At 40.6% G+C, this 27,679-nt stretch overlaps 2 protein-coding genes and 1 long non-coding RNA gene across 8 annotated transcripts in view; 2 read left to right on the top strand and 1 right to left on the bottom strand.

The window, feature by feature from the left end:
- On the top strand, nucleotides 1-8,459 carry leng9 (leukocyte receptor cluster (LRC) member 9). Of its 3 annotated transcripts, XM_034874207.1 has the most exons (8): nucleotides 1-248; nucleotides 518-667; nucleotides 2,345-2,432; nucleotides 3,348-3,463; nucleotides 3,556-3,885; nucleotides 4,018-4,267; nucleotides 5,899-6,016; nucleotides 6,109-8,459. In XM_034874207.1, the coding sequence occupies exons 2-8, from the start codon at nucleotides 532-534 to the stop codon at nucleotides 6,760-6,762; spliced, it is 1,692 nt and encodes a 563-aa protein (XP_034730098.1). In that variant the 5' UTR covers nucleotides 1-248; nucleotides 518-531; the 3' UTR covers nucleotides 6,763-8,459. The 3 variants fall into 3 exon arrangements, with proteins under 3 accessions (XP_034730098.1, XP_034730100.1, XP_034730099.1); XM_034874209.1 differs by lacking the exon at nucleotides 1-248 and having other exon boundaries at nucleotides 285-667; nucleotides 4,030-4,267; XM_034874208.1 differs by lacking the exon at nucleotides 1-248 and having other exon boundaries at nucleotides 287-667; nucleotides 3,559-3,885.
- LOC117946314 lies at nucleotides 5,193-21,938 on the bottom strand. The gene is made up of 4 exons (XR_004656996.1): nucleotides 21,926-21,938; nucleotides 11,014-11,022; nucleotides 8,657-8,661; nucleotides 5,193-5,604 (listed from the first exon to the last, which is right to left on the bottom strand). It is a non-coding gene; the product is annotated as an uncharacterized LOC117946314 (long non-coding RNA).
- ttyh1 (tweety family member 1) overlaps nucleotides 9,257-27,679 on the top strand; it is a 20,296-nt gene continuing 1,873 nt past the window's right edge. Inside the window, exons 1-14 of one of the 4 annotated variants that reach the window (XM_034874195.1) lie at nucleotides 9,259-9,993; nucleotides 13,605-13,770; nucleotides 15,232-15,461; nucleotides 17,636-17,747; nucleotides 20,306-20,640; nucleotides 22,107-22,202; nucleotides 22,347-22,419; nucleotides 23,867-23,942; nucleotides 24,097-24,152; nucleotides 24,436-24,528; nucleotides 24,629-24,721; nucleotides 24,819-24,958; nucleotides 25,805-25,972; nucleotides 27,461-27,539. In XM_034874195.1, coding sequence (XP_034730086.1) covers nucleotides 13,636-13,770; nucleotides 15,232-15,461; nucleotides 17,636-17,747; nucleotides 20,306-20,640; nucleotides 22,107-22,202; nucleotides 22,347-22,419; nucleotides 23,867-23,942; nucleotides 24,097-24,152; nucleotides 24,436-24,528; nucleotides 24,629-24,721; nucleotides 24,819-24,958; nucleotides 25,805-25,972; nucleotides 27,461-27,539 — 1,686 coding nt within the window. In that variant the 5' untranslated portion in view covers nucleotides 9,259-9,993; nucleotides 13,605-13,635. Of the gene's footprint in view, nucleotides 9,994-13,604; nucleotides 13,771-15,231; nucleotides 15,462-17,635; nucleotides 17,748-20,305; nucleotides 20,641-22,106; nucleotides 22,203-22,346; nucleotides 22,420-23,866; nucleotides 23,943-24,096; nucleotides 24,153-24,435; nucleotides 24,529-24,628; nucleotides 24,722-24,818; nucleotides 24,959-25,804; nucleotides 25,973-27,460; nucleotides 27,540-27,679 lie in introns of all 4 variants that reach the window. The other 3 variants (XM_034874198.1, XM_034874196.1, XM_034874197.1) reach the window with 3 other exon arrangements.

Here is a 27,679-nt window from a genome sequence, read left to right on the forward strand (position 1 = left end):
TTTTAGCTGCGCGAGCGTTCTTGCCATATTAACTGTTGAAGCGAAAATGGCTCGAGTATTTTTTAAAGCGATAAGAAAGTCAGCAAACAACAGATGTATTTGACAATTTCAGGCTTTATTGAATGTTTCCACAAAGCAATTTTGTCGACGAAAGACATCTTAAAACTACATTTCCCATGATGACTGTGCGATAACCAACTCAGGGTCAAAGTGCGAAAAAAAAGAAGTCAGAATCGTTGGTTCCTTCGGTTAGTATGTCAACAATGTTTTCAAGATGATTTTTAAAGACGTGTTTATGTTGTATATGTATTTTCTAAATATGTCCATTATTTCTGTGGGTGTTGTTGGATTTAAATGTTTATAGAACGCAAACCAACCACTTCCGCATTAGCTGAGTTTTCCAGTTTTAGGAGTGTCCGATTTTTCTTGGCATTCTGTCCGTCAAACAAGTATAGCAGCAAACACCGCAGTGAAACAGCAGACGTTTTTAATGTAACTTTGTCTTTTTGAATCAAAGATCACAGATTGAGCATGGCTTCAGACGGGTTAGAAGTGCCACCATGTCCAACAGAGGACCCGAGAGATGATGGGACCCACTTGACAGACACACCCTGGCCAGAGGCAGGGGTCCCTGCTGACCCTCACTGTGGAAAAGACACACCAGAAGGTAAAGATAAAGTTGATCAGGTTATTAACTGTTTGGTATTTGTTAAATGGGTCTCTGAAGGTTTATTTCAGACATTATATATAGCAATAGGTTTGTCCAAACAATGTATCATAGTAACCAATTAATTCACTGTAGGCTATTTGTCACATTCAAACCCAGTGTCCAATACAATTCCAGTAAACTTTAATCTTGTCCCATTCACCTTGAGTATCCTGGACTTTTTCATGCAATGCCTAGTGTAAATATTGCTGAAATCTGAATCTTTACCAAGTGATCGGCTCTGGAATCTAATTCCCCAATCTGTGACACAGTTCTATGTTACTGTGAAAAGTTGATTTCTAGTAAGTTCTTAGTAATGCTTTCATGTGGCTGGAGCCTCTCTCATTGGAAAGCGGAGCTGACTAAGTTAGCTGACAATTGTAATGAAATCCAACATTTTTGTTTCATGCCGGGAAGCTCTTCTTGAAATGGGCCAGGGGATTTGGAAGGGATTCAAGAGACGTAAGTCTTGGCTCTGACCACCAACTCCAGTATGAAACTGAGATTTATTATCAGCTTCTCCTCCCTCACTTGTATGACTAGGCTCAAATACAGACAAACTTTCCAAGGAATAAAGAGTTTCATAAGTAATATTTTACCCAGTCCCTTCCAGTCAGTTAATACTGATGTCTTGTGTCTGGCAGCCGTTGAAAGACCACTAAAAGTTTGCTCACATTCTCTGATGCCCTGCGCAACCTGTGTCAGTCAGTGTTATCTCAGTGGGACGGAAGACTTTACAGTTAATAATTAAGGGATTTGGGGTGTGACTCACATCCAGGTCTCCTATCTGGAAATAGCGTTGCAGAGTGTGTGGTAGGTGTTTGAGTTAACAGGCATCCACGTCCTGTAACTTGGCTGACATTTGAGTCTTCTGGGTCAAGTCCCACATGATTTTGTTTCCCTTCCAGTTTTCCTATAAAGGAAAACTTATTTAGTCATCAATTATAATATCAGCCCTGTTTAAGATAGGGATCAAAAGGAATTTATTTAGAGTTAAAAAATTTAGAGCAGGTTAGGGATTATTAGGGATCATATTTCCTGTTGCTGTACTTTAACTATCTATGTGTGACACAAACATTTCTCACTGACATGATTGAGTCAACTCAACCATGTATTAAAAACACATCCAGAAACAGATACCTCATTTCCTGCTCTAAATTCAACTTTCTCATATTACTGTATAATAATATTTTCATTTATCCAGCCTGCTGGCTTAACTAAACAGTTTAATCTCAGAACATCCTGCTGTTATGGGTATTTTCAGTGTTGTACTCTCCTGTGTACCTGTGTCCTTTCTCTTCAACGTCACTGTCTGAGTTGTATTCTGCTCGCTGGGGGCCTCAGGCGGTTGAGTAGGTAAGGTGTGTTGATCATGTTTGTTTACTCTTTACCAGAGAGAGACCCTCAACATATTGGTGCAGAATGAATAGGGCACCAAGACTAGGCTGCTGGAGTTACGTGGGGTTACTTTGTACAAAATCTGCTTTCCTATTTTGCCGTTTCTTTAATTAAATTTAAATCAGAACCCATATTGGGAGACCGCTCACCTTAATTACAGGCTGTCATTACAGTTTCATTACACATCTGCCCCACTTCCTTTTATTCTGTACTTTCTCTCTATCGCTTTATCATGGACAGAGTCAACAGAACAGGCTGGAGTCAACATTTGCCAATTTTTCCTGAAGGGAAAGTGTCGTTTCGGCAACAACTGTCATTTCTCTCACAGGTCAGCTTGCTTTACCTTTTCAGAAAACTCACCAACCCAATGACTGAATAATGATGATTTATGATGATGATAAAGGATGACTTTTCAATAGAGCTGGGCAATGTATTCATGTCAGATTGATATTGTAATATGAGACTAGATATTGTCTGAGATTCTGGATGTCGAATGTCATAATATGGCTTCGGTGTTGTCTTTTCTTGGTTTTATAAGATGCATTATAATAAAGTGATGATGTTTTCTGAACTTACCAGACTGTTCTTGCTGTTCTATTATTGGCCTTTAACCACTTAGCCATTATATCTACATTACAGATGACTTTTTATCTAAGATCTAATTGTGAAAATGAACCAAAACGAACCAATTGTCAGTATTGTCGCAATATTCTGCATGAAAAGTTACATCTGCAACAATTTCCGCCACCAATAACTCTTTCATTGTACACATTGGAATGTGGGTATTGTTTTAAGACAGACTTGATAAAATGGAAAGCCTTTAACTTGATATTGATAAGCTCCACCTTGTTATAGTAAATACCGTATATATAATATTCTCTTTTTTTTACTTCTACTTAACTGTAAAAATAACTATAACTCAAAGAGGTTAAAAATCATTGTGACACAACTTCTAGCATTAAATGATTGATGGCCGGTCTGAATGCCATTTCCTTATTGCTACACTCTATCTGCAAGTGTTAGGGTGTCATTTTGGAAGTTAAAAACTGTATTGTGTGTTTTTTCAATGATCCATCATTGCTCATATTGCACTTCATGACTAAATATGGGTGCTGTTCAAAGTTCAGCATGCTACATGATGGTTAATGTGTCAAATTGAGTTCAGACAAAGCATTTTTTCCATCCTAACCTTCACTATGTACCTTCTGACATTTTTTCCACTATTGTTGCTCTCTTGTCTTAGTTACACATCAATAGATGATTCAGGGGCTGTCTCATCTGACCAGAGTAACAAACAAGATGGCGAAAAGATGGAAAAACACAAGAACAAAGCCACAAAGCCAAAATATGAGGAAAAAGGTCACTCCAAATGTCATCTGATAAGGACAACAGGAAGCCACTTTTTCCGTACATTAATGTGTTTTAACACTGTTATTCATATCTTACTCCAGCAAAGGTGAAGAAAAAGCCTCGTATGCGCACAGCAGATGACGTTATCTCTCGAATACTGTGGGACCCATCGGTGGATGGATCAGAATTTGTAGTGGGCTATGTGGATCGCTTCCTTGGTGTGCTGGAGCGTCCCTTTAATGAGTTCAACTGGGACACTGACCCCTGTGACTGTGATTACTCTTCTGAGCTGGCCCTTCCCAGACACAGGATCCAGTACTTCACCTACAGAGGGCACCGCGTCTGGGACCGCCACAGCAGGACAGACAGGGTGTTTGGCTCCACTGGTCAATCTCTGGCTCCCCCCTTTGGAGAGGAGAAGGAAGTAAAGGGTAAGAGTGGACCCTTTATTGCTATCCCACCTCACACACAACAAAATACAAACTGGCATACACAAAACTTACAAAAGTCAGTACTACTCTACAGAATTCACACTGAGGAAATCTAACTATTTGTTTCACATGAAATGAACACAGAAGGCCAAGACAGACTTCTAACAACAGAAGATCAGCCACCTTGTGTCAGTGGGCAGAAAGAGAGTAAAACAGACAAATGCACTCATACTGAGAACACACATCTGGAGGAAGAAAAGCAGACTGAGATGAATACTTGCACCCCTGACTCAACGCAACCCTCTCCAAAGTGTCAAGGAAACACTTCTCCGGAACAACTGGAATCACAAGGAGCATGTATTTTGGAGGAGGGTGCAATGAGGTCTGGTGTTCATGTTCATTCTTTATTTATTTAAATTAAACTGACAACAGACAACTCCTGTACACATTTTGTATACTCAGCCTTTATACACTGTTTGTTCAATGAAAAATGCCTACTTAGTCAAAGTGAAACGGAATTAGATCATCTTTAGCTTTTGCAATGTTATATATTTCCAAGTTTTAAAAAATTAGAGCTGCAATGATTAATTTATGGATCTGCAACTATTTTGATAAACAAATAATACATTAATAACTAGAAAATGCATTCCCTGCAGAAAATGCGTGGGAATGCTGAATAGCTGAATTGCTAAGGCTAACCTGGTTAAATAGCTTAATACAGTAAGAAAAAGTTGAAGTAGTAAGAATAGTTGAAAAATGTAGGAATAGTTTTAATTAAGTTGAATAACACCACTAATGTAAACAAAGATGTGGAAATCTTTTAACAATTTGAAATGCTAAACTGGATAAATAGCTAAAATCTGTAAGAAGATGTTGAAGTAGTGAGGATAGTTGAAAAGAAGTTGGAATGGTTTAATCAAGTAGAATAACACCACAAGGAGGTAGATTTTAAAAGTTGAATGGTTTTAATAACTGAAAGTTTGCAGAAGATACGGACAGCCCAAAAACTTATGGAATAATAAAGGAATTCATGTTATATTTAAAAATGTGGGCATATCAGTGATTTTTAAAAAAAAGTGCTTTGCACTGCATTTTGCTCAGAAATGTGGACAATGTTTAACATGGCAGTGAATGGAGGAAGATTTGGAACTGTTGCCATTTGAAAGCTCACTGAGCGGAAAGTATAATTCATATCGCATAAATAAAAAAAATCTACGTTTTGATATATAATTTGTCCATGACAAATTAGAATTGTTGGCGTGAGGGCAAGTTAAAGAGAGAGAACTAAGATAATGACTCCACACTCTGCTTCACGCAATACACACTCATTATTAATGCAGAAAAAGCCTAAAATGTTCACTATACTTAAACAGCTTTTTCACAAAACACTGAGCACACCCTGAATACCTGAATGTTTCGTGAATGGTTTAAGTTTGAATCACGTCTGTCGGTGAAAAAATGTAGGAGGAGATACATTTTTAAGCAGCAGAAGATTTGAAGGATTTGAAGCTTGCTCTTATTGATTTTAATGTTAAAATAAAATGTTTAAAAGCTTAATATTTGAAAAAGTATAAATAGTTGAAAAACAATTGAAGAAGTCCCATCATCTGCTGAAAGACTGAAGATTTGAAAAGTTGAATGGTTTAAATAGCTGAAAGTATGCAGAAGTTACGGTGAACCAAAAAACGTACGAAATAAGAATAATAAAGAACCGAAAAACTATAGTTGGAAAGCTGAACAACATCATCCCCACAATAATACTCTCTTTGTCATAGATGATAGTAAACTGAATACATTTTGGGTTTTGGACTGTTGGTTGGACAAATCAAGACTTTTGAAGACGTTAAAATATTGTTTTTGTATATTTTTTATTATTTTTACTAATTTACATTCATTACGCAACAAAATGGTATAAGAGTACAATTTGGAAATATATATATTATACTTGGAAAGCAATCTTGCAATATACTGTCCTCCCTTTTAAGTAATTTTACTCAAATGTTTTGATTTTAGACCCACGGCTTCAACAAACCAAATGTCCTTATCCCAAAAAGAGGGTGCAAGCGTAAAAATGGAGGGTGCGGAAGAGATTGAATGGCAAGAAAGCTGGGAAAATAATGAAGATGCTTCGGTTTGTACAACACAGTTTATCCTGAAATACCTTATTATCCAACTATTACAGTTCAGGTTTAACAGTGATGCTCTCCTCTCTACTATACACAGAGTTACCTCCTTGCGATGAACATCAGCCAAATTCCATTGGCACCTCTGAAGCAGAGAGGTGTTGGTCGCCCCCCTAAAAAACGACCCACGCACTTCATCACCTTCAAGGCCAACACTCCTGCTATCCTCTCCGGTTTCCAGCAGCTGAAGGAGGAGATCACCTCCCTTCTGCCCTCCTCTGCCCCTCATTGGCAAACCGCCCCGAGCCTCCATGTCACCATGTGCCTCCTGAATTTGCCCGGCCCAGCTGAGGTAGCTGCTGCTGGGGAGATCCTGCGACGGTTTGCCCATTTGGATCGTAACCCGCCGGTGGCTCTGACCTTCCCAGTAAAGCTGAAACATTTCAATGGGAGGGTGCTGTTCTTGAGCCCCCAGCCTCAGCTTTACCTCCAGCAGCTCAACAGTGGCCTGCAGGAGGCATACAGGAAGGAGGGCTTTCTCCACAAGGACTCCTACAATCCGCGCTACCACCTCACGCTGGCCAAGGTAGTGGGTTTTGAGGGAGACAGGATTTTTGAAGGGGTGAGGGACCTAAAGGTGGGCAAGGGTTTAAATTTTGGCCGTCTGCCAGTAAACACCTTACACCTTTGTGCCATGGGAGTTTCCAAAGTAGATGGTTTTTATCAGACCGTGTGCACAGTATCTCTTCGTTAATAGAAGACTGGGCCATTTTGCATGCACACACTACAGTACATGCATGTTGATACAATGGGTGCAACGCCTCTGAGATTTTAACTAGCCATGTGGCCTCACTGACCAAATCTGATGTCTGTGTTTCAAGTTTTTAAGATGTACTTTTAAAGATAACCAGGTTATATAAAGTCCTAAAGGGAGTAAAATTAACTTAGCATATCAACAAACACTATGTTTAATTATAGTAAAACAGTATTAAGATGCAAAAGTCTGCTATACTTAACTTATGATAAGATTAAAAATACATTTATTTTCCTTAATGAATGCAATTAAATCTGTTAAGGGCGTACGTCGTAATATGTCCAATTGATATTTCAAGATGAGAAATGTACACACAGAATAATAATACAGTGAATTTAAAATGCAAGCTGATATAACACATCCAGAGCTTGCTAAAGGCACACTTTGCTCGGCTGAACAGAAAAATATAAAGACTAAAAACAGATATCCATTTTTTCATATTCATTGTACTTTATGTCTGTTTTTCATGTTACAATGCAAAGTTTTATCCGTTTTTTTAATTTGTTCTAAATTATAAATGCACTATAAAGCCCAGAAGTGCTATATAAAACATCTTTCAACATTAGATCTAAAATTCAATATCAATTCAATTTCAATTTTATTTATATAGCGCTAAATCACAACAACAGTTATCTCTTTGTGCTTTTCATAAAAGAGCAGGTCTAGACTGTACTCTGTGATGTTATTTAAAGAAACCCAACGGTTCCCACCAAGAGCAAGCACGAGGCAACAGAGGCAAGGAAAAACTTCCTTTTAAGAGGCATCAGAACATGATAAGTCAACGAATTGATCAGTGGATAAACAGAAATTTACTTAGCAACCACTTTTGATTAATTAAATTGAAGTCAAGCAAAATGCCCTAGTGCTAGCTTCTCTATCTCTACTGACATGCTGATGCTGCTGTACTTGGCTTTATGTTGTAGTAACATGAACATTTTTGTTTGATTGTTGGTTACTAAACAGATGATTTAAAGACCTCACCTTGGACAATTCCTTTTTTTTTTTACAATTTTCAATAAATGTGTGGATCATTTGAATCATTTAAATGAGAGAATAATCAGATTAATTGCTACACAATAATAACATGAGTTGCAGCCGTAGTCAAACTGGAACCCTTAATAGGAATCATGAAGAACTTTACTGTACATAGTTCATAGTCTAATCTGCCTTTAGGCCCTGAAGGGGACAAATGGAAATAGTTGTGAAGGGTTTTAAATTAGCTTTGAGTCATAAAACTCACAGTATGCAGAGTAGAATAGGTACTTTCTTTAAATATAACATGACTTCTGTAGAACTCAATTTTCGTTTCCTCTCATTATTATCTGATGGGCAAAATAAGGTGTTCAGGGCCAACTTCTCTCTTCACTTTGATATTGACTGTTTTACAACTACACAGACTGGACATATGCACCATAAAGGCTTATGTCATGTGTCAGGCATAAATATAATGGGAAAATATGTTTTCTTTACTGAAATGAATTAACCAAAGTAGTTTTACTCTGCTGCCTGTAATATATAATTCATACGAATATTGAATGCATGGTGTTCTGCAAGAACAATGACTTTGTATGGCGTTTACAATGAATTATAACCACTAGATTGTCGAGGACATTAAATATTGAAATGGTTATTTTAAATCCTGTGAGTCGTGATATTTCATCAGTGCAGTGATGGATGGCCTGGATGGGATACTGTTGCTGTTGTTGTAGTTGGACATACAGACACACAGAACGTTTCCTGAACAACTCTTGCATACATAATATAATTTTCTGTCTTCTTTCTCACACACACACACACACACACACACACACACACACACAAACATATACCCTACAAAAGCTATATGAGTCAGTGAGTATGGTCTCTGGCTCTACTGTTTGCTCTCTCGTTCGCATTATCTCCCTGCCTCCCTTCCCCCACTCTCTTTCAGTGACACAGAAAAACTAACGCCGCCCCCTCCCTCTTTGCTCGTTTGCTTCTGCCCCCCTTTCTCCAATGGCAGACAAACACCATACTCTTTTTACTCTTGTGTTTCACCATTATATCTGTAATGGATTTTTCAGCTAAATCACCCAAAGAGCATCTTTAACAGCACACTCTCATCACTTCTATCATGTTCTCCTCGGCATCCTTGTCACTGAGTCAGTGTTGATGCTGCTCTGCAGCCTCCACTGAAGGCTGGTTTTGCCTAAAAAAATCCATTGCATGTCGCTTTCCACCCTTCTCTATTCATTGTTCACTACATCTCTCACCCTCCCTCCTCATTCTCTCAGCATCACTCCCTGGAAAAAACACTTTCTTTTTTCTCCACTGTATCCACTGTTTTCTTTTGCCTTTTCCTGCATCTTCTCGCTCCCTATATTAATCCATATGGGTTTGTTTGCTTCTCTTACTCTAATTCTATGCGCATCTCTACCTCACATTAGCTCTCGACACGTTGCAGCCTTAACGGTGCTTTCATAGGCAGGAGTTCACTATCTTGCATCCAACATGTGAGTGGATTTTTTTTTTTAATATCTCCTTTCACTCTTATTTAGCGCTCACAGTTGGCTGCATTTTTACTCTTTCAGTAATCTGGGTAGGGTTCAGTGTGGTAGTCTGGACGGAGATTGGTCAGGTTGATGGGAGTGTGCATGAATGTGTGGTGGGGGTCGGTATTAGAAGTGTGCCTCAGTATTAAGTGAGTGAGGGGTTAGACCCTACTAATCCATGTTAACAGATAAATTATCTTTCGGCAATATCGTGTTGCTGTCTTGTTGAGAAGTCACTTGGGTGTTAAGCTACGATGGGCTACAATTCAACGATAAAGGGTCCCTTAGGGGTGTCTCCTCAATCTTAATCCCTCTCTCTCTCTCTCTCTGTCTCTCTCACTCACCCGCTCTCACTGAGAGCTCCTCTCATCCATCAACACAAGCACCTCTCCACTGTCACCAGACAACCATACAATTATTGGTTATTTAATATTTTCAATAACTATTGGCAAATTCTTCCCTTTTTTTCCTATTTTGACATTTTTGGCATGTCTCCAAGCCTTTTCTTCAGGATGATGTTTTTTCAGGAGCATCAAGCGTTGAAGGCTGGCAGTATACCTCTTTGAGTGGGTAAATATTTTACGAACACCGGCGAAGAGAAGAGGAGAGGAGAGAGAACCTCCCGACACAACCGAGAGAGGTAAGAGACTGTTCTTTCTCTCTCTCTTTCTCCTGGCGATTATGGCTTGATTGTTGATATGGTGGAAAAGATCAATCATCAAGGGAAATATGATATGTATGCACATTACACCACATCACAAAATATTGGTAATTTGGATCCCTGCTTATCTTTTCAAATATGCTTAGTGGATGTTCATGAAACCAGTACACAATATTGTCAAAATGGATTTTATTCTTATCTTTTCAACTATAACACCTAACAGATGAATTCTTATTTGGGGAATGAAATGCTGTAATGGGTCAATTTTATTCAACTATTCTCCACCCAGTTATAGTTTAATATGTCTCATATTTCCCTCTAAATGATTTTTGGAACTTTTGTTTTGATCTGCAATATAATGTGTTATTAATGTAATGCATTGTGTTCTGCATTGGTTTGTCAGTTCGGTCACTAGTGTAGAAGCGTTTTGTCACCATCAACTTGTCATGCTGGACTCTAGCACACATCAAAGCACTGATACGCTCTGACTTACTGACTATGAGCTGCACTCACTTACCTTCGGTCAGCTGCACTCACTTTAAAGGTTCATTGTTGCAGAGCTGAGCATTCATTTTATAGATAACTGTAAAGTGAAAGTTGAATTTTAATTGAGAATATTCTTGTTTTCCTTGTCGCTTCACGTGAGTAAATAAAGATGCACTTTGCAACCTTTGTAAAGATGTTATTGAAATTTCTCCTGGCTGATGAAGTGTGTCGTGAGACTGTAATGCTTAATCATAAATTACACTCGTTAAGGTGGTTGTTGAGAGGCTGTTAGACGACCACTCGGGCTCTAATGTGAATTATAAAGGATTTAATGAGGCCAATTGGAAATGTGCATCATTTCAGCAGCACAAGGGCCACATTAATTATATCTTGTACTTAAGAGAGTTGTATTGGCATAAAAAGATGAAGGTGGAGATGAATTTTACGTGCTAAAGATGATCCTAAATTCAGTTGACAGAGATGCCTCAGCCTTGTTCTCATTAGCTGCCTCACAAAATGGCCCTTTTCTTTACATTGAGACATCATGGAGTCTCATATCACGCAAGTGATTTCCCTCCCTGTGTAGTCTGAGCTCCGTGCAGACTGAAGGCAACCTAATTATTTACCTGTTTTTTTCTAATTGTTTTTCTTAAGAACTGACGGTTGGGTGAGATTCTCCGCCATCCCTCACCTCGTCGCTTCCTTTTTTTCTTTTCCTCTCCACCAACTGAACTCAAAATCACATTTATGTGTCTCAGTTATGCAATGGTAAAAGGCATGATAACAAGCTGGCAGGAGACCTCACGTCAAATTGAGTCTTCCTATCTTTGACAACTGTTGAGTAACTGCTGCTACAGAAGACTGTGACCCCCCCCTCCCTCCTAACTTCCATCAGCAAGTCATTAGGTTGCCTCAATAACTTTCTTGGTTGAGGGAGAATCCAATCTGAACTTTGACCTTGTGTCTATTTCTATACATCTTGAATTACTTTACTGCAAGAAGTGATATCACAGTAAAACAGATGACCTGCTGCCATGCTGGTGATTCATATTTCTTTGTATTTAATTGCTTGATAAAGGGGGTTATATGATGTATTCTGCCTTTTATCTGCCACACACCTCTGTGAAAATCATTAGTGCAATATTTTCATCCATCAAAGGAAATGCTTTTCTACATTGACCCACTTTATTGGTGTTGGTGGTCACAGGCTGACTGATTCTCTTTTGATTTTGGACTCATTCCCTCGCTTAAAAAGCTTTTATTGTCTCCAAGTTTGATAATTGCACATCATAGACCTAACTCACAGCTCCTATACAACATATAATCTAATGAACTCACTCAAGATAAATGGATATGAAAGAATATATAAATATAACAGCACACAGTTTGTTTACACTGCTGATATGCGGTGGATGAATGCAACTCTCGCAGCATGTGTGAACCATTATGTTCAGCGTCATTTTAATAAGGGAAATGGAGTTTGGCAATGATTCGATTTGTGACAGTTGGGCTGCTGGAACCATTAAGGTGAACAGGCTTATTGTAATGGGCTTACTGCAGCCCTGTCTGGCCTATGAACAACTTGTTGTGAGCCATAAACGCCCAAAATCTGAATAGGAAATTGTTTGACATTGAATGTGACATGTGGCTAAATCTAAACTTTTATTTTTTTATCAGGCACAGTATTAAACACAATTACGCATGAATCAATAGGGACAGTAAAAAGCCTCAGCAGGGCTAAGAGTTGAGAGTTGTATTGAATACATAACAGCTGCATTAAAAGACAATAAAGTCCTTTAATTCCAAATCTATCGGACATTACTGTATCTGTCTGTAATATTAGCATTGAGCCGAGTTGTATAACCCTTTGTATTTAAGAACCAGTGGTGTTGTTGTAAAACGCTTCTCTCTGTGCTCTCCTCTCTTGGGCTGTCTTATAATGCTCCTTTCTTAAACAGTAAAGCTCTGATGGTCTCTTAATCTGGGCAGCCGGTATCAGAGGCCAACCAGGCTCTTGTCTCGCCCTCTGTTCCCCCTCTGCTCTGTCATTGTAATGAGGATTTCTGTGTATGTTTTGACTAAACGGATTTACCCCCTTTTTTTACCCTACTTTCTCCCCCTTGGCCAGCTTTAAGCAGTGGTTGATGATGCAGTCATATATAGCATTCTTTGTATAATAGTCCTCTTGGTACCTTATACAATGTTCTTCTCCTGCATATACTCTGCCAGGAAGACTTCTTCCAGACCCCTTATATCCCCTATATAATCCATGCTCTTCCTCTAGCAGATAACCTTTCCTAAGGTTAAGAGAGGTCTGTGAATAACAGCTATTTGTTATATATAGTGATGTAATCCATGTAATTATTATTATTATTTAATCTGATGATTATTTTTCGATTTATCAATTATTAGTTATGTGCTATGAAGTGTTAGTCTGAATCAGCCTGCAAGCGCAAATATTTTTTTTTTTGTCCAACAAAACCGTCCAAACCCCAAATATATTCAATTTCGTAATTATATAAATAATAGTTTTATGCAAATATTTGAATTGGTTGAAAAGGCAAAACCTTTCCTTGATCAAACAACTTAATCAAATAATTACCAAAGTTGCTGTAAATGAATTTTCTGTTGGCCAGTTGACTAATAAACTGATAAATTAAATGACAAATTGTTTGAACTTGGAGCACATCACTTGCTCCAAAAGACGTCCGTTTTCTGTTTCAAAAATATAAAAGTGAACATTGTGACAGGTAAAGCTGATAAGAAGTTAGTTATGATCATTCATGGTGTCATGAGGAAGACCAGTGAAGCCAAACTCTGTTGTGCCTGAAGTGTTACGGGGAAAGCAAAAGAACAGAGCACCACAGCCTTTGCTCTGAGTAAGGTTTGTACACAGATTTACACCCTCACGAGCATGGCTACACTTTGACCCTTACTTTGTACAGATCACTGGTCATAAATTGTCTCCACTAAGTTTGCGGTGTCCTCGCTGTCCTCTCAGCTCAGGAAAACCTTCACACGTCCTTATTCTCTTTCCATCTCCTCTGCTCTTACTTCACATCTCTGTTGTTTTGAGCATTCCTTCTTCTCGTTCTATCCTGCAGGGTGGAGGAGGGGGACCCAGCACAGTTGGAAATGGCTGCCATGACAACAGTGCCCAGCTATACCCCTTCACTGTGGGTGAGAGTCTGTCACGCCCTCCCCCGGCTGGACCTCACCATGCAGATGAAGGACAACATCTTTGTCCCTGACAGCTGGGAGTACCAGCAGGTAACAGACACCTGCCACACCACATGTTGTACAGTAACTGTTCAATCTGAGGCGCCATGTTGCATAATACTTACAGCCCTGTTGCTTCATTCGTAGGTATAACTGTGCAGGTACATTTTACTACAATTAGTTGACTGGATGATGGACAATTTGCTCTTCATCACACTTTAAATTGCTCCATAGAGCCCTGAATGTTACAGCAGTCTGCAGCGCTACAATGATTACATTTACAGTCCCTTAAACACTTTTTAATGCCAACTCATTAACCTAATTATTGGTGGGAAGATTGCACTAGGAAGTCTAGAGTCCAAAGACAACCATACGTATAAAGACAAGAAAGTCTTGGCACATCTAATCTTTTTTAATTTTCTATGTTGCTTTGGATGTTGCATTTCTCTTCTAAATTGTCTCTTGCACCTCTGCTTCTGTGTAGTTTCCGGTGAATAAGATTCAACATGGTGAGCCCTCTTGCAGGTTTCCACAGCTTTTGTCTGTGTGGCTCTAACTGTGCAGTTTCTGCTGCGAAATGCAAGGTTTCATCCTTCTTCTCCTCCCAACAGGCTCTCACACAAAATGCCACAGCCAGCAGTGTCTCACAGTGCATGTTTGTGACTTCTCTGCAGTACAAAAAGAGAGGGGGGGACGCAAATTATCCTGCAGAACAGAAAGACAAAAGAGACTGAAAGTGCTCCAAGAGAGAGAATGAGAGAGAGAATGAGTAATGCAAGGAGGTTGCTTAACAGAAGACTGGTCAGAGAGAGAGAGAAATAGAGAGAGTCAGAGTGGGAGTGAGAGAGTGGCAGTGAATGTATTTAAGTAGGTCACAGATTATTAATAGAGATTCAGTGGTGTGGATAGAAAGAAAGAGAGGGGAGTGTGGGGAGAGAAATCGAGTGAGAGCGTTGGGTGGGTAGAGTGGAGCGATGAGGAGGGGCTTCAGAGAGCAGGAGGTGAGATATGGAGAAGGTGGAGGAATGGGGAGTGACGGACGGGCAGATGGATGAGGATAATGCTGTGGATATGTGTTGAAGCAAAATGCATTTCAGTAATGTTGACTTTACAACATGGAGCCTGATCAAAATCAAAGTCTGTCACAGCTTAGTGACATTAATATTTACAATGGTGCAGATCAGGGATTCACAGGTTGAAGCCTAAGTATAAATGGTCAAAAATCCCCTCAAATTAATTGCGTTACATTTCCATCTTTGTCAATGTCTGTTTGCAAACAGCGCATATCTGTATCCTTTATCCTTTCCTGCAAACAATTTATCTTCTTATGCCTTTTTAATCACCATCTACTGGTGCTTAATGGGGGTGGGACAATATGACAAAGCTATGGAATTTAACAGGATTAGTTGGAATTTTCTCAAATTGCTCTTGTCCACTTGTCAAAATGGAATTAAAGTGCCATTTTTCTCATTCACTGACTCATCCTTTCTTTTCCTCATCTCCCTTTCTCAGACTCTGCTGGTTTTGTCCAGTTTATCGGCCATCGCTCTCGTCATCTCCCTCTTGGTAGTCCTCTCCTTCCTCATACACTACTGTTGCTGTCACCGTGGTGACCGGAGCGAGGGATCGGAGGAGGAGGAGGAGGATGAAGATGCCAGCACGGGTCACGGTTACAGCGGAAAGAAGGGGCGGGGCATCTGTTGTGTCACGTGGGTGGTGGTGGCGGCTGTCACGCTTTGCTGGTAAGAAGGCGTCGTTATCAACCTCAGAGCTCTTTATAATCTTACTTAAGTAGGAGTACATAAAATCATAAAGTATTAGTTCATAGTAGTAAACAAGTACTGGTTACTTTATAGATTTTTCAAGCTCCTTAAACATGATGCAACAACCCAGCAGTATTCAGTCAATTAGCTGCACCTCAACCAGTGACAACAATAAAATGTCCCTCAGACAGCCCTCAGCTATCTTTAATAAAACTCCAGTAATATTATTACAAAAATACATATATCACAACATCACAATTACTTTCAATACTTAAAGTACACTGCTTACTAGAAAGTGTACTTACTACAAGACTTGTAAATGCAAATAAGTGAATAAGCTTATTTCCCAAAATGTTGAACTATCTAAGACGTTTAACAGGTAACTCGTTCCTCAGTGAAACTGCTATCAACTCATAGATATGTGAAAGGGGCTGCACGTTAATTATTAAGTAACCAAAAGCTAGAAATGCTAGAGCAAATTACAATTACCTCAACATTTTACTGAAGCACAGTTATTTTGGGTGGAACAGCAACAAGGCTGTGAATCACAAGCTGTCACCCTCTCCATTGTCATGTGCTTTTTAGTCTCTCACATACCACTGTCACGAATGTCACTGGAGAGGAAAGGAGACCTGGATGACAGCTGATGGTCACATTAAGCTGCTGTTTACCAACCACAGGCCTATGACAGCATTGTGTCTGTGTGAGTGTGAGTGTGTGTGTGTGTGTGTGTTTGTGTGTGTGTGTGTATGTTTGTGTGTGTGTGTGTGTGTGTATGTGTATTTGGGAGTGTGTGTGAATGTATGTATGTATCTATGTATGTATGTATGTATGTATGTATGTATGTGTATGTATGTGTGTGTGTGTGTGTGTGTGTGTGTGAGGATGATCTTAGCTCGCTCACCCTCAGTAGTCATTTACCCATGGGTGTTCCCCTCAGATCTGGTGACCATGCAGTCATCAAGTCAGCACACTGTCTCTGCATGGACCTTGTACAGAAATGCTGCTTGACATCTGTCCAAGACGCTCTTGTGAAGCACTAGTCACTAACAAAAAAGCATTGCTGCCCATCAGACCTTTTAAATCTAAAGCTACATGCCCAGCTGTGTGTTATAATACAATTATGGTGCAATTGAATGGTTCAGCAGTGCTTGTAATTTTATTCCAGTCCATGCGCATTGTTATATCACAGAACATAATGTACCGGGGATCTGATCTTAACTGTCATAATGATGTCATCATATACAGACTGTGGGTTAATGTGCTTTGTGTCTCTCCCTTGTGAACTGTAATGTAAAGTAGCCTAGTCCTCTCCTCCTCTGATGCTCGATACAGGAGCTTTCTATGCTAGACTGGATGAAAAAATAATGCAGCAGTTTACATTTTGAAAATATTTCATGTGACGATGTTTCCCCCAGATGGTGGCCTTTTTGTCAAAGGTAAAAAAACATTTTGTCACAGGTCATTTGAAATGCAACTGCATTAGGCAGTGAGAAATGCAAAGCACACACAGACACAGACACACATTCCTCCTTTTCCTTTCCCCCCTGCTTTCTAATCTGGGTCACATACTTTGTGGGAGATTGGGTCATACCATTCCTCTTGGGTTTGAGGGGATTTGACGAACATCTGTCCCAAGCGTTAATCTGAATATTTGAATAACGGAAAGATGTGTAAACATGTCGCTGTTTACCATTTCGAATATTTTCCTTGCTGAAGCTTAACTGTTGAGCTAAGAATCATCTCTTTCCCATCATCCATTTATTCCTTCCCCGGCACTCCACTGTTGGTATGCTTATCCAGCTCACACATATCCCATCCTCTCCAGTGCTATCTTCTTGTGTCACATTCATTTAACATGTACATACACACTAAATTAAACATTACATGCCTCTGCTATCTGTTCTACTATTCCCCCCATCTTTCTCTCTCTCACACACACACACACACACACACACACACACACACACACACACACACACACACACACACACACACACACAAACTCACTCACACACAGGTTTGTAGCACTATCTCTGTGGGGACTCGTCATTGACATAATGCATTCCCTAGCCCCTTACCCTAAGCTCACACAAACACACACACATATATAAACCCTCACAGATGTTTCTACCTTTTTTCTCCTTTTGCAGTGTTGCCATAGGCATTGGTTTCTATGGCAACAACGAGGCTAATGATGGGATGTATCAGTTGACCTCGTCTCTTCTCACAGCCAATTATACGCTAGCTTCTATCGATCTGCTGGTAAGTGTTGGAAGTCTGCAAACAAACTGTCAGGCAGAATATCTGTGTGTGTGTGTGTGTGTGTGTGTGTGTGTGTGTGTGTGTGTGTGTGTGTGTGTGTGTGTGTGTGTGTGTGTGTGTGCGTGTGCGTGTGCGTGTGCGTGTGCGTGTGCATGCGCGTCCTCATGCTCACATGGGTTCTGCAGTGAGAAAGGAGAAATGAGCAACAAACTCATGTTTTTATTGATTTCCCTGGGGTCAGACAGTGGTTTGTGTGTCAAACTGCTAAATGTCCTCCTTCTACTGTAGAATATACAGGTCAGTAGAACTACAGTACATAATGAGTAAGGGAAAACACATGTGTTAATCAGTTCATGTAATATCCATTCATATCAAAGAAACTAACACATCAATTATTAAAATAAGAGCGGGATATCTGTTCTTGCACACATAAAGCAATAGCATTAAACTCAGTGAGTGAGAGAGTGCGAGGAAAGAGGCACGCAGACATCATTGAGAATATTATTCATAATATAATTTTATTATTAATAAACGTGTAATATATGTTGAAAGTAATGTCATTTAATTTATTTATATTAGGGACAGTGCACAATAAAACATGAATCTTGTACAACAAGAGAATATGTGTTGTGACAGGTTCTAGCAGATTGCTATTTTACACCTATAGTCCCCAGGCAGGTTTATGGACAAAAACATAGGAAATTAGTATAGAGAAAGAAAGTTATTAAATAAAATAACAGAAAAAGGCAAAGAGACCATGTAGAGACAATTCGTAGATTTGTACACTCACATGAAATAATGTCTGTTGGCAGAGTATTCCATTGAGTCATGGCATTTGCGTTGGGGGACACCACAATCACCCCTCTTAACAGATCTTGTTGTGGAATCCACATCTGTATTTAAACATCACGCACACCAGCCAGCTGACGAGCTCTGTGATGGTGGTTTATCCACAACGCCCAGGGTAACAACACATCCAAAAACAATTAACAATTCAATAAAGTACATCAAAAGGACTTTCCATCATAGAGCTTGTCAGCCTACGTGTGCGCATGACGTGTACATATAGATGTAAATATAGATGTGGTTTCTTTTTTTCAAACATTTAGACCTGATGCAGTCCCAAGTAAGATTGAGATGTTGTCATTATTAAACGTTTGTAGCATGAAGTTAAGTGTGCAGGCGTTACCTTTTCTGTATTGATAATATTAAATACAAGCATTTATTCGCTAAATGTGAATAATAAGACACATTAATCAAGAAACTCCCACTGGAGAGTTTAGTGAGAGCAGGAATATTTACCCCAGTGCTTCCCTAACTATTTTAAACAAAGGCTTCTCTTCATAGTGATTCCTTTTTTTTTAATGGAAGACCACTCTTGCCCTCCCACACAACACAGACATGTGCAACCTTTTCAGCTCTAAACACACCCATTGATATCTATTAGAAGATTGTTTTGACAAACTAACAAGAAAAGGAGCATTGTAGAATAGGTGACATATATGAACTAATATCACTATTAAAGGAGATGAAATGAGCCTATTCTCTCACACTCTGTCGCTCAGTGAAAAGGAAGTAAGCTATTTTAGTTCCGTCTAGCTATGCAGATTTTCAAATGAATACTGAAATTGAACAGAGAAAAATGCACACATGACATTCTGCATAGATTCTGTTTTTCATGTAGCTCTTTTAGCTATCGATACTTTTCCTTTTAACACAGTGAAACAGTTATATATGTATATATACGGCTGATAACTGGAGCCATTGACATTTGGAATTAACAACAATGTAAAGCTATATTAAAAATATATAGTATTAGCAATGATAGAAAACTGAAATGCAAAGCAAAAGAAATCCTGCTGCTGGTAGACAATTGCCTGAGGTAAGCCAGAATTTTCAACTCGTTACACTCGAAGAGTGAGCAGATTCTAAGGTCTGGACCCGGGCAAGGTAGACAAGGTATATAAGAGAAATCATGTAGCATGGACTAAAGCTAAACAAACAAAAACTAAGACTATACATTTAGTTGTGTACATTTATGTAAAATGCAGGAATGTATGCATGGGTATGTAATAGTGATATTAGATAACAAAAAATAAGCTTTACAAAAAAGCAACAGCTGCAAACACAATAGGCTTAAAACGGCTCGATTCTGAATGAGACAGATAACAAATTACTCATGATTCATACAAAAGGAATGCGTTCACATCTGTCTCTGTACTTCAGCCATCTACAATCTCCTCTTAACCAACTGAAGAGACCTTGAGGTGTCGTATATTTAAAAGTATTTTCATATCAAAGGCAATTAGATAAACCACTTTAGGTAAGTAGGAGTGAAAGTGAAGGATTTAGCCCTTGATTTTTAACTCGTGTTATAGATCGTGAGGGACATGCATTAGCGAGCTGAGACTCCAGATGCCCACAATCTTCCGTTCTCTATCTCATAACCAAATCCCTCCAAGCTGACCACGATTTTATGAGCATCATCATCTCTGTTTTGTGGTTTCCATCCCACTTTCTGTAAGTCCACTCACATTCTTCTTTCTTCCCTTTCCAAGATTTCAGACACAATTTCTGGGCTGCAGCTGTCTGTCTCCGGCCCCCTGACCTCAATGGAGGAGCTCTTTACCGGCAGTAAACCCTTCTTGGTGTCGACGCGGAACTGCCGGAGGTTATCCGAGAACGTGATCAACCTCCTGTCCTCCATCTCCATGGCTCGGGCCAGTGTGGATGCTGGCCTAGGGAATGATAGTATCAGCGGGGCGTCCATCATACCTCTAACCCCAGTACCTCCCTCTGTGGCCCCTACAGTGGTTCCTACCAGTGGCTTGATGCCCAGCCCCTTCTCACCTGGCTGGGCGGCCAACACGCTGATGGTCAATGAGGACTACAGGTGAGGCTGCAGTCCAGATCGGGGGGGGGGGGGGGGGGGGATTATTATTTGTCAATGATAATAAATGCTGCCCAGTTATGTTTCCATATGCATGTACTGGGTGTGTGTATTTCAGATGATTTAGAAAATATCTAGAAACATGGCCCACAATCCAATCCAAATCTGATAACACTTATTTATGTAAGATCCAATTCACTGCTATTCAAGGCCAATTCAATATAAGCAAAAACAAAACAATTCAGCTGCAAGTTAGGTAACACTTTTTAATAGGTCTGTAATTTCCAAATATTTAAAAACATTTAAAGTAGTTCCCTGGCAAGAACTACATAATTTGGCTCACACTGGAAGGACAATACAGTATTTTGAACTTGTCAACAGCAAGCACACAAATCAACATGCCTTTTATGAACAAAAACCTTTTCAGTTATAAATGAATAAGAGAAGATTGTTGCACTAGTTTTCCCTTAACACTTAGATTTACTTAGACAGTCCCACATATGATTTTTTACAACTTGTTTAGCAAAAGCTTCAGTAGATAAAATATTAGATTAGGAGGAGCATGCACATAAACCATCTGGACCAATTTCACAATGGTCAGCAGCTGCTTATCAACACTGACGCACCCATTGCTCTGAGGGTGAGAGTCAGAGGAAACTATCCGGTCCAGCATTTTATAAATGTTGCATGTTTATAAAGATGGCTGGATTTGTTAAGGGTAATGCAATAGAAACTTTCTTTTCAGAAATGACCAAATGTTCTCACTCATAATGGGTCGATGGGATGCTTTTATATTCCATATTCAATACTAATAACAATATGAAAGTAGTTTAGACACAGACTAACCACACACAGCAAAGACAGACAATGTAATGTAATCCTCCTTTCAAACAGTGAGAGGTGACGTAAGGTTCAACCTCATTCTAACCACCTGATCTCGTACAATGGAGTCTTGTGTCTTATCTTATATAGCAAACAAAGCTATTCAAGCTGACCACAGGCAGACATTGAGTGAATGTCTAATTCCTCTTTAACAGAGACATTAATGCATATTCCAGATCAGTAGTGTGAACAGAATAATCTTATTAGACTCAGGAGTTTTAATTCTTGGAATGGTGGACAAAGATAGCAAGTTTTAACCCCACATCAGGTAGAAAAATCTGAATGTGATGAAAGGAACGCTGCATATTTCACACATCACCAAAAACACACCGGCTAAGATGACATAATCAAAACTAATACGCTTTTAAAAAGCTTGAAATTGCAACTGTAAAAGGAGTGTACTAACCACAGAAACAACATTTTTGGCTGCAGTGTAGTATCCCCTGTGAGTTAAAACAGCATAAAAGTAAAAACTAGAAAGTAAATTACAGAAAGTTTTACATGGCACTTTTTTGGAGATTGTTTTGTTTTAAGGTCAAGAATAACCTTGCACACTTGCTTTAAGTTGTGTTTCTTTGGTATACTAGGTGGCTGTCATACGTGTTGTTGCTGCTGCTTGACCTCATAGTGTGTCTGTTCATCCTGCTGGGACTGGCCAAGCAAGCTCGCTGGCTGCTCATCCTGTGAGTATGCACGCACGCACGCACGCACGCACGCACACACACACGCACGCGCTCTTATATCTTTAGACACAGATCATACAACACTGGATTGATGGTCCTCTGGGTGTCCTCTTGGCTGAAGAGTTTGTGCTGTTCCCCCCACAGGATGACAGTGCTGGCGTGGCTGGCTCTCTTCCTAAGCTGGGGCTCCCTGGGCTTGGAGACAGCCACTGTAGTGGTGAGTAGACCCAATGACATCGGTGAAGCCAGGCTGGAGGGTGGGAGCGGAGGGATGAAGGGCTGGAGGAATAGGAAGTGAATGGGACTGTCATGGGAGGGATCTCAGCTGAGGAAAAAGTGCTACATGAAGCCAAAACTGTGAAAAGATCTGCCTCCTAGGGAACGCTGCAGTTGTGGCAGAGCACCAAAGAGGCAGGAAAATGGAACAGAGATTAAAGATTCAATGTGCGTGTGCACAAGCGCGTTTGTGAACAAATTGTGTTTGTGCACTAAAGTGTGGTTTTTTTTGTGTAAGTGATTTGTGTGTGGGCGTTTGGCGTGGAGAAGTAAAGATGGAAGATGGAGGAGAGGAGTGCTTTCAACAAGAGTGAGGAAGGGAGAGGAAGAGCGGGAGAGTGCATCTCGAGTTTAAGAGAGAGAGCAAGAGCTAAAGTGAAGTGAGAGAGAGAGACAGAGTGGGCAAAGCATCAGCTTACCATCAACAGTGCAAGACATGAAGCCGCTGCTGTACCTCGGCCCCGTGGGGCTTCAGACTGAGCCTGCAAGGAGGTGGAAGTGTGAGTGTAATCCTGTGAAAGTGAAATTCACTAACATTCTGCTGGACAATGTTCTGCTTTTAATGCCCAAACAAGACAACATTAGCAGTGTGCTGTGTCTTACAGACATAAATCTAGTCAGTAACATTTATCAAGAACAAAGCACAGAGAAAGTTTTTATGTCTCAAACAGAGGAGTGCCCTTTTTCATTTCTCCCTGTGAAGTTTAGTCATACTCTCTGATGGGGAAAGTGTTTTGGTCAGGCCTGGGGGTGTGTGAAGGGGGTAAATGGCTGTTTTTCAGCACTGCTGCCCACTTTAAGAGACTTTGTGTCATGTGGAGCTGGCGGGAGATGGTCCCAAGGCCTGTGGGTCCACACAGAGCTGCTCTGTCCCGGGTCACTGACAGGGAAACAATGGGGCAGCTGTGGGCCTGCCCACTTTATCCTGTCCCTGGTCACCGATTTTCCCATCAGCTGCTGGGCTCTCTGCGTGGCTCTCACTCCCCCTTCTGGTGGGGCGATCTCAAGCAGAGTTTGTTTGTGCGGTGTGCTATCTGATCTAAATGCATCCTCTTCAAAAAATAAGCCAGTGGGTACAGCAGTGTATAGATAGGAAATGGACAAACAGAGGGGAGGATATCAGTGATGAGCGTAGAGCAGGTTCATCCAGGACAGCATGTGTTGCACACAGATCAATATGTGCCACTATATTGTGAACAGCTGTGATATATCTGAGGAGGTAAGTATGTCAGTCGGTCAGTGTGTCTACTAACTTTTCCCCTGTGATCATTTTCTCTTTCCCTTCCACTTTGGCTTCATCTGTCCCTCTCTCTCCTGATATTTTTTTCTCTCTTTTTTTTTCCTGTCATCCTTTCTCGCGCTCCCCGTCACTCTCGCTGCTTTGCCAGGCTCTCAGTGACTTCTGCTCAGATCCAAACACGTTTGTTGTCAACTCCACCCACTTCAACACCGGGACAAGCTCAGGTACAGTATTGTGTTCCTGTACAAAGTGCTAGTTGTTTCTCATTTCTGCAATGCACTTGATTTACCTCCCAACTGTGCTCATGTCAGCACAATGAGTAAAATGCTTCTATTATGCACTGATGTGTTGTGCACTGGTGTTTTGCTGGCCATTCAGATGTGTTGGATTATTACCTGACCTGCAGCAGGCGCATGAACAGTCCATTCCAGCAGGTAATGTGACCTCCTGTCAGTCACATGTCTTGTGTATATTACATAGAACATTCATCTGACACGCTCACCCTCATTGATTTAAGTGAACAGGTTGCATGTCGGACTTGCTCAAGGCCAGTGAAGGATAAATTATTTGAGGAGAGGAGGCACAGCTGCTGCTGCATGTCCTGTCCTTAAATGATCCACTCTCCAGAAAAATAGCTACTCTCTTAGCATATTTATGATATATATGAGCAACTATGCAAATGAAAAGCTCTTAACTCCACTGACTTGTTGGCTGCAGCTGCTGACCCAGTCGCAAAGGGCGCTGTCCAACATTCACACACAGCTCTCCAGCCTGGACAGAAATGCTCTCACACAGTTCCCTAAAGCTGAGGTATGTTATAATGTGGGAAATACGCAGCTTATAAAGTAACATTCTGCCTCCTTTTCATTGATTTCTTTTCTTCAGACTTGTAATTTGTTCGTCATTACAGAAATCACTCAGGGAGGTCCAGCAGATACTCAACTCCACTGAGGGCAACTTTCATCAGTTGGTGGCACTGCTGAACTGCCGAGGTCTGAATAAGGTAACCCAAGTGCACGTAACAGGACCTGAACTAACATTGTATTACCAAAGTACTGCTTCTTTATATTCAATAATGTATCTATCTTTTTTTCTTTTAGGACTACATTGACTCTTTGAAAGGCCTGTGTTATGATGGGATGGAGGGATTGCTCTACCTCTCCCTTTACTCTTTCCTCTCTGCTCTGGCCTTCACTGCCATCCTCTGCTCTCTGCCCGGTGCCTGGAGGAGCTTCCCCAGGTCAGAGAGAGTGTGAATGTGTGTCTATATGTGCATAAGTACTGTTATGTTTGCTGCGATCAGCTATAAATGTCTATGGCATTGCTATTTTCATCCACTCATGCTCATTTGTATAAACTTTGAATTGCAGAGAGTAAACACTGCCAAAAGTAGTAACAGAATGAGACCGCGCAAGACAACGGAGATTCATGTTAAAGTTCCTGAGAAGCAATAAATCCATCTGAGAATGATTACAAAATGTTGGAGTTTATACAATGCTGCTTGGCATACAATGTGAATATTGGAGTTTTTAAGAGGTAGTTAGTTAAAATTTAGCCTTGAAGAATTTCAAATAAAAATGGGCATGTGCTAAAGTCTAACACCTTAAAAAAAGATATACAGTCATACTTATCCTTTACTTACAAATTACAATAAGAATTGGAATTTTGGCTTTGCTGAATTACTTCAAACTAATTTTGTTTTTGCATATTCAGGATTTTGGTGTGGCACAGATTTGTTGGGTCTGCTGAGAATATGGAGTAGGTAGTGAGTTCCAGGTATGCAGAAAACCATGAGAATCCTCTTCAAGTGTCAGAAGCTAACAGCAAGATTAGGTAGTTTGTGATTGGTGCTGCTAGTGCAGCAGTCCTGTAGATCAGTAATTTCACATTTTCTGTGGTAACCATTTGAGGATAAATACGTCACTTTTTACCATCTGAAGTGTGCATTGCATACCTTTTTAATCTTGGAATATTAGCGTCTAAACAATCATGAATAGTGACAGAGAGAATCCCGGAGATGTCTTGGCACTTATAATTTCTCTGCTCACACGTGTCCCTCTCTGTCTCTTTTCATTGACGACGACAGTGAATCAGAGGAGTACGAAGACTCGGACAGCGAGAGTGAGGACCCCTTCACCTCCCATCAGGCACGTAGACAGACGGCCACGGGGTCTCAGCGAGGGGCCATGGCCCCCTTCTATAATTACCCGGGGGCCGGGTGGACACCCCCCTTTTCTAGCGCGCCGCCCCTCCCGTGAGTAACACAGACACTCAGACACACAGACAGACAGACAGACAGAACGTCCCAGATGAAAGAGGAGGAGGTTGCTCTTAGATAAAGTGTTGGCAGTTTCAAGATCTGTACCTTTGGACAACTTTTATACTGATAGACCCAGAAAAAGTACAGAATGCACACAGAATATACTTAAACAACATATATAGATTGATTGAGCACTATTGATATGTCATATGCAGACACATAGTCTTTTGGGTGAAGAAATCACATATTTCCAGTGACGGATATTGCACACATACTTTAATTTAGAGAGTAGTGGAAGTGCAGTATAGTCAGCTAGGTTCACACACTTTTGTCTTTGTCTAGACATTTAGTCCAAAACCACAGAGCTGTCAGGTTAACCACATGCACTGCAGACAGACACACAGACAGGTCAATATGGACTACAGTGTAGGCAGAGAAACAGACACAACTCCAGAGGTCTGTCTGTCTGTCTGTGTGTCTGTCAATTCGTCTGTCGAGTGTTTGAGGACAGACGATGTAGGCCGCTCGGTCATTTTCACAGATCTTGTCTCAAATGGCGTCCTGTCTCCTAAACAGTAGTAGACTACTGCTGAGTTGGGGGGAGGGTGTCATTGACGAGGCTGCGCTCGTAAAAACTCCGGCGATGTGAGGCTCAGGTTGACTATAGGTAACACCCCCCCCCACCACCACCACCCTTCTGCATCGCTCTCATCTGCCTCCTTACTCCTCCTCCTCCTCTTTTGTTATTATCATGACCTCATTTTCCTTATTGGTTTTCCCTTATTTCTCACTTTTAGTTTTCTCATCTATTATGTTTTTTTTTCCTTTCTCCCTCACTGATTATTTCCAAGATTAGTTACTGCTCTGAAAAGCTTAATTGTGGACTATTAAACTTCCAATTCAAATGCCAGCTGATCATCTTGACTGCTTCTACATCTAATATTAACACAAAAGTCCAAGAATACTGACTAAACTAAACTGTCAAGGCTTAGAAACTCTGCTAGGACTAAAAACACAGTCCACTCCGTTTAAAAGGAACCTGCTCGGGATTGCTTTAAAAGCTTTCTGGGGTTTATCACGCAGATAAACTGATTCATTAGGAAAACAACATTACAGCTGGAATGACTGGTGAGTCACACACAGCTCTAAATGCATGTAATTGCAGATTATTGTATAAACCCTGCAGTGCATCATCAGTCAGGAGTGGACTTTAGGCCTGCTGCGGCTGCTGCTCTCAGTGCCTTGCTTGAGTGCTAGTAATACTAATATCTATTAGTTATACTGAGTGCTGTGTTTTTCCGCACTATATTTCTAACCGCTCTTTTTCCTCTTTTCCTGTTACCTGTCCTTGGCTCCCGTCACCCCGCGGCCCCCGTCCCGTCTGTCTTTCTCAACGTGTCTCACCCCTGTTTCCCTCTCTCCTTCATCCTCCGTTCCTCCTCGCCCTCTCTTCTGTCCTTGTCTCTTTCTATCTCCACACAGGACTCCAAACGTTTCCTCCAATGGCAACCCTGGCTATGAGAGCCTACCATTGACTGACAGGCAGTCCCCACCCCCCTCTGTGAGTTCCTCTGTACTTGTGACGCCATCACAATCTGTGCCATTTTATCATGCGGTCAGTGCACACGCTCGCTTTAATAATCAGTAGCAAACGGACTAACTAAGTGACCTCGCAGGACCCTGTGGGCTGGCCTTTTCTTC

The sequence above is a fragment of the Etheostoma cragini genome, chromosome 6, assembly GCF_013103735.1.
Source record: "Etheostoma cragini isolate CJK2018 chromosome 6, CSU_Ecrag_1.0, whole genome shotgun sequence".
NCBI lineage: Eukaryota > Metazoa > Chordata > Actinopteri > Perciformes > Percidae > Etheostoma > Etheostoma cragini.